The sequence below is a fragment of the Lycorma delicatula genome, chromosome 5 (genome assembly GCF_047948215.1).
Source record: "Lycorma delicatula isolate Av1 chromosome 5, ASM4794821v1, whole genome shotgun sequence".
Classification (NCBI taxonomy): Eukaryota; Metazoa; Arthropoda; class Insecta; order Hemiptera; family Fulgoridae; genus Lycorma; species Lycorma delicatula.
The window spans coordinates 49,700,018-49,707,547 of record NC_134459.1 but is presented as its reverse complement, the minus strand read 5'-3'; the positions used below and the strand labels follow the sequence as shown (position 1 = coordinate 49,707,547).

At 28.2% G+C, this 7,530-nt stretch overlaps 1 protein-coding gene across 1 annotated transcript; it reads left to right on the top strand.

Annotated features, from left to right (window-relative positions):
• The first annotated feature begins 16 nt into the window (after window positions 1-16).
• On the top strand, window positions 17-2,474 carry LOC142324929 (mitochondrial intermembrane space import and assembly protein 40-B). Its single transcript, XM_075366072.1, has one exon. It carries the CDS (start codon window positions 17-19, stop codon window positions 506-508), a length of 492 nt encoding a protein of 163 aa, XP_075222187.1. The 3' UTR covers window positions 509-2,474.
• The last annotated feature ends 5,056 nt before the right edge of the window (window positions 2,475-7,530 follow it).

Here is a 7,530-nt window from a genome sequence, read left to right as displayed (position 1 = left end):
TTTTAAAGTATAAAATATGTCTTATTGTCGTAAGGATGGTAAAGACGTTATTATATTTGCAACAGAAGAGGATCACAAAGAACCGAGTAACATCTCATTACCTGAACCAGAGCCTCAACCTGGTCTCATATTGTCAGATGGTAGCATCAATTGGAATTGCCCTTGTTTAGGTGGAATGGCGACAGGGCCATGTGGTGTTGAATTTAGAGAAGCTTTTTCTTGTTTTCATTACAGTAAAGAGGATCCAAAAGGAAGTGAATGTTTTGAATCGTTCAGGAAAATGCAGACCTGTATGGCCAAGTATCCCACATTATATAATACTCCAGATGATGAAGAAGAAGATGAATTTAGATCAGAATTTGGAAGTGCTGATTTGAAAAATCAGATGCTTGAATCAGGGAAATCTAACGACAATAAAATTGAAGCTAGCAGTAGTGATGCGAATAGTAGTGATAGTAACATTAGAATTAATAGCGTTAATGTTAGTAAAAATATTGGGAATGAGTAAAATATAGTGATAACAGTTATTAGAGCTAAACCATAAATTTATATGTTGTGGTAATATATGTAATTGAATAAAATTCCTATTTATGAACGAGAGTTATGACATTCTTGTCAGTAAATTTTCTGTTGTAGAGGTGTTGGTGAAGAAGCAAATTCTGTTATTAATTACAAAGTAATATGTTTAGGTAATGTACTTTTTGTACACTAAAACTGATTCATTTAAATGTATATATTTGATGCAACAATTTTCAAGGTCTAGCCTTTAATACATTCTTCCAGTCAGCTAGTGTTTTCCCCCTAATAACTTCATGTATAGAGTTTAGAGAGAAATTCATCATGCATACCACTCTGTGTTAGCTAGGACTGTATGGTTTTAAAAAAATTCAAATTATTATTTTTGAATTAAGTAAAGTCCTATAAGCCTGTTTATTTTAGGTAACATTTAGAAAGAAAAAAAACATGTTTATCATAAAGTAAGAACAAGTCAACTAGAATTTTCTATATATTATATAATATGTATGTTTATATCTTGTATAATAACTATTGACTAAAAAACGTTTCAAAGCATTTGTTAAGAACATTTAATGAACATGTGCATAATACTTGAAAGTGAAGGTGCTGTATGTGTAACATTTATAAAAAAATGTTGGTTTGTGTTTTTGTTTATTTATCTTCTTAAATTCATTAACAGTTTAAAACCTTGTCATCCATTAAATTCTTAACTATTGAAAGATTCATACCATTATGAAAGAAAATTGTATAAAATTTGATTCGGTATCCATAATAGAACGTAGCAAACAATAATTTTTTTTTATATTTTCCTGTTAAGACCACGATCTGTTTGTTATTATAAATGCATGAAGAAGTAGATAGATAAATATGTTTATGTTTTACTGCATAAAGTGGATTGAAGATCGTAAATAAAAAATTTAACAAATTTTATTTGTAGTGGTGTGTTAATTTGATATATGAGTTAATACAACAAAACACAAAAAGTATTAAATGCCAAGAAAAAGATAATTTATAAAGTGAAAAATCAATAAATACACAAGAGCTTTTCATGACATAATTATTATTACACACATGTTCAAAGTTTAGTGTTTTTTGTAAGATGATACAGCTTAGATACTTTTAACAACCTTAGTAACTAAACTTTTATGAAATATTAATAGAATTTTTTTAGTCGTAATATCTTACGTTGCAATACAAAATTTGTTCCCTACATTTAAGCTGAATACTTTGTATACTGGATTCATGTAATATAAGTAAAATTGTATATTGTTTTCTTATCTTGTCATCATTCATTAAGTTAAGGTCATTAACTTAGGTAAAAAATTTTAAAACATCTTAACAAATTTGTAAAAATTATGATGGAAAAATTACTTTCAAAAAGTGGTTGAAAATTGATTTTTCTAGTTGCCAACTTTTATTTCTATAGAAGCTTTCATAAAATATTGTTTTTTGAAAATGAAAACTCACATTTATTAAACATTACTCCAATGTAAGTTTTGTTTTCTTCTGCTTTGAAACTGTGTTTTTGTATAATTTATCTAATTGTACTAAGTACAATAATAGTTATTTACATATTTATATAATGATATGAATTATTCGTAGAAGGATTAACTTCAAAATTGTTAAAGAAAAATACTGTAATTTTGCCCGTGTGACATTTTAATAACCATACTTCATTACTGATTACATTGTGTTATAAGGTAATGCAATGTTATTAGTGTTTTAAATGTTGAATTTGATGTTTTACATTCCAGGTACTAAATCTTACACAATTTTCATTTTTGAAAGTTGGGAAGTATGCATCAAATAAGTTTATTTTCAACATGAACTAACTAAACCACTATATTATGACATGCAAGTTTTAAAAATACAACAGGAAATGAAGCAAAAGTTTGTGTAAAACAATGTACATTACTGTAAAAGAAGTCAGTAAATAGATTATATATGCTTTTAAAAAATTGCTCAGTAAATTCTTCACTGAAAATAATTTTTAATTTCCATTAATATTGATAGATCCATTCCTACATCAGTGCCCAATTCCTTTTCTACCTTTATCCCCAAAACCTGCTGTGTAGAAGTGTTTGGGCTGCTGTTGCCCACATTCATACCTCATGTTCAACATTTTAATAGCAAAATGCTTTCTGTCCAGATGAATATTTATTTAGTGGATCAAAAAATTGAAAGTTGTGACATTTTCTTCAAATCCAATTTTAAGCGTCAGCAAATTTTATTACATGATTCAGCATCTACACTATCACCTTAATTCTGAAAACGTGCTAGCAATACTCCTTTCAAATCCCAAATGGCTGTAAACATAACCTTATCATCTGATGTATAATCTTGAATTTCTTGCACAAAGAAAAAGAAGGATATTTCCAGTGTAACAAGTGATTTAGGTTGTTTTGTGTCAGTTTGATTTGGGTTGGTATAGATGAATCCATGATTGATCCCCATTAATAGTCCACTTAACAAGTTTTCTCCTTTATCATTGAATCAAGAAAGAAAGATTGATTGCTAGATTAAATCATTCTATCCATTTTATATTATTATCAGTTGCTGAGCACCCAACATGAATACACTTTTCAGAAATTCAAAGGCTGTCCATTAGCTAGGACACCGTATTAGTTCCTCTCCTTGTTGGTTTCATTCGCCAACTAGAATCATCTCCTAGGCTTGTAGATATGTCAGTTCTGTCTAATTCTGAACAGAGTGATCAGATCAGTTTTTTCAACTTTTACGCATATTTAAAAAAAATTTTAAGATCCTAGCGTGTGCAGTTTTACAATAAATAGGACATTTCTCTATGAGGAAGTCTTTTTTGTTCACAAAAAATGCACAAGCCTAACTAAAACATCTAATGTAACTACTTGCAAAGCAATGACTAATTTAGAAAGAAGTACTTGCTACTATTTTCAGCCATTCCACATTAAGCTTGTAACTACTATCAATTTCCTTTCTGATGAGGTGGACATTTAAATTGCTCCAAGAGTATATAACTAACCACTACACTTAAGTGCAGGTTGAAGACTAAACTTTAAGTTTAACTTTGTAATCAAACTTTGTTTTGTTTTATAAGCTCATTCACCTTTAGAGAGTATCCCATTTTTTTTATAAACCTGAGAGTTGATTTTTCAGCCATGACAAATCTTTTATTTCCTTATGTAGGTTGTATCTACAACATTTTGTTATAAGAACTATAAAAATTAGTCTTTATTACTGACTAAATTTTAACTTTTTTCCAAATACTTATCATGCCCATATTTCATTAATTTATGTATTTTTTCTCATTACACTAAAAAATGAATCATTGTTATTACCATTTTTGTTATTGTAGTCAATTTAAAGAAATATGTATGTATATATATATATATATATATATATATATATATATATATATATATATATATATACATACATATTTGCATATGCTATAGTTATGATTAGTTTAGTATTCAAAAGTTATTATTATTAAAGTATTTAATTACAAAGGCTGTCTGGAAAGTGGTACCCATTTTATGATAAACAGAAAACTAGTGAAGATTTTTGAACAAAACTGTTTATTTAACATTAACTAACCATAATCTACTTTTCTTGTCACTTTGTATGCATTAAGCACTTTGTATACATGCTTTGTAAGCATTAAGTGCTTATCATGAGAGCGTGATAAGTCATGCTGTCTGATTAGTTTTTATATTCCTCCACAATTAATTCATTGAGATAAGTAGTTACTATTTTCTTCAAGTCTTCGTCACTTAAATGCTTTCCACATTAAAAGTCTTTAAATTTGGTAATCAGATATTTACAAGCGGCTAAATCAAAACTGTAGACTGGATGATAAAAAATTTCTTACTTAAATCATACCATCCCCCCCTCCCCCCACCTTTTTTGTGTCCATCACTAAACCTGAGAGGAACCCACCTCACATTAATTTTTTTGTACTCTAGGTGAATAGTGACAATTTCATGGATAATGGTCTGAGAAACTAATGAAAAGATCACTAATTTCATCTAGTGTGCTATACACCTATCATGTTAAATGAATTCATCAATAGCAAATCATCTGTAATGATAGCTGGTGTTCATTCATCATGGATGTTCTCTTCATTAAAATTTAAATATCATTACTGTATTGATATTTTTCATTACATCTAAAACTAAACCTATAAACTTCCTTGATTTGAGATGAAGTTTGCGTGGTTGCATATTTTTTGTGTTCAGAAATGGAACAATAGATCTTGCTTGCATGGTGGCATTTTATATTTTATTATTCATTTTAAACACGCACAAAAACAATACAAGTAAAGAAAGAAATGAGAATTGCATAGATCTTGTAGACATGGGGCAGACTAGAGGAAAAGGAATAGATGTACAATGACCACCTGAGCAGCATGGATGCACAAATGGGTATTAATTTCCATACAATCCTTCAGAAATGTTTATTACATAAGTCACTGACAGTTTTTTTTATCTTAAAAAGATGAATCAGAGCTCTTTGTGACAGTCATTTTTGTAACTGTTTGTTGTATGTTTAATTATATGAATATAAACAACTTCTGGTAGTCAAAATAAAGTATTCTTATTCAATTTTCTGTTTTATTATTTGGTATATTGTTCTGTTAATCCATTTTTTTATAAGTTTATAAAAATATGTGTTTATTGAGTGAATGTGTACGTTGAAAAATACTTTAAGATCACATGTTTTTATTTTTTGTTGTTTTAAAAGTTAATTATTCCAAAATTGTTTAATGAACTAAATTTTTTCTTACCTAACACACTGGCAAGACAAAGTTAAAGCTGCATTATATGTTTTGGCAATGTTAGGGTATGTATGGCATAAGCTGCCAGTCAACATACATCAGACACTAGTAATACAATAAATACCACAATACAACCAGCAGAATGAAAAATTTATCAAAATCTGTATATATTGTATTTGAGGATAGAAATGAGCCTACCAGAAATATGCATTTGTTCTATGCACACACAGAAATATTGTGAGAAATTTACAAGAATGTCTGATAAAGCGGATAAATGTGCTGATAAAGCAGATCACTTTACGTTTCCAGTTATTTGGGATAATATCAAAGTGAAATTCTTGTTTGTTAAAAAAGGTCTAGTAATTATGAATGCCAGTGTTAACAATTAAGGCTGTCAATTAATAAACTTGTTGATGTGCTAGTAAGTACAAAGCAGAAAATAGATATGTCTGTATTTAAAATACACTACTGCAGCTTGTATCCATAAAAAGTACAGGTCGCCATGAATATTTTCTTTTATATCAACATAGCTTGTTTTTGAAAATAATAAATGAAGGAAATAAAAGAGACTGAAGATTGGGATACTCTAGCTGAATTCTTTGATTGGTTACAATTTACTGTTAGTGTAGTCTATAAATGCAACCTTTAAGATAAAAAAAATTACATTTATATTATTGGAATTGCTCCACAAAAGTTCACTTTGAAGTGAGGGGTGAATTTATCCTGAAATTAGTTTTATTGGACTATTGTAAAAAATCTGTCAGCTTATTTTACCTGTCTTGGACTTATTTGGCACTCTGTATCCGGAACAGTTAAAGCGGAAGAGAAAAAAAAAGTGCATATTATTTATTAACTGATTTAAGTTTATTTTTTAATCTCATTTAACGTGACATTTAGAAACGGTATATATTTTTTTATTTTAAGTTACTAAAAAATTTTTCAGTTAAGAGAAAAGCAATCCAGTTATTTTAAATGTCATTGTCTAAAAATTGTGTAAATGGAAATAAAAAAGTAAAGTTGACTCAAATCATCTGCTGCCTGATTCCATTTATAATCTTTCTGTAGTCAGTATTTGAGTTAGGTCAACTATGTATTCATGCTGGATGCCAAGAAGTATATGAAGTTTTATGTTAAATTTATTATCTGCTACTACCTGAAAATGTTAAATATATGAATACTGATAAAACAGGAAAGTTAAGAAAGTTTTTCTGTTAAAATATTTACCTATAAAGTACTGTTGCACATTGAAAGATTGTATTTCATCTCATTTAGAGAGTAGGTTGTAATAATGTTCAAAAATAGGGAATAAATACATTAAATATAGTTACTGAACAGTTGCGACATCAGAAGTCTTAAAACAATATTACAAATTTAACTATTAACATGAATATTTGATTCAGATAGGAGCAGAATTATACTAGGCATGCTTTTTAAACTGTATTATGGGACTTGAAACCTAAATCTTGTAGTTAAGCAGCTAATATGCTGTATATCTATGATTCTATATACATTTCTCATATTGATATTTACAAAACAGAAAACTAAATCTATTCATAATTCAATCAGTCATTTTATAATTTACATTAAAAGTAAATCTTATTTAAGAAAAAGATTATTATCTTGAATTATTTCACTTGTAAATTATGGTTTGAAAATGTTATAGGTATTTCTAAATATAAATTATGGCCCAGTGATTAAAAATTACAAATGTTTCGTATGTTGACAAAATTGATAAATGTAAAGTCAACACTTCCTTTTAATTGAAACAATTTTGTAAGTATGAATTATTGTAATAAATGATTCATTCCAATTAGCTGACTAACTGTAAAGATATATCGATAGCAAGCATCATATACAAAATAAAAACGAGTATTATATTTAAATATAATACCTTAAATCTGAAAGCTTTGTGTAATAGTAATCTTAAGTCGTATTTTGTTCATCTGTTGAGTGTGTTTTGCTTTTTTGATTTACAGTAGTGTGTGTGTGTGTGTATATAGTGAATGTTACATTTTTATTTGATCTGTACTTGCAAGCAAGATGAATGAACTTAAATTCACTGTGACTCGTAAAACATTAAGTCTGCAAGCTCAGGAGTTAATCAACAATATGCACAAATTCATGGAAGAAGAAGAAAGTAAATTTGGAAAGTCAGGAAATGACAAGCATATCAAAAGTGTGAAGAGAGAACAGCAGCTGTGTTTAAAATATCACAAGTTCCAAGAGTAAGGAAATAGAGAAAGGAGTTAAAAAAAAAT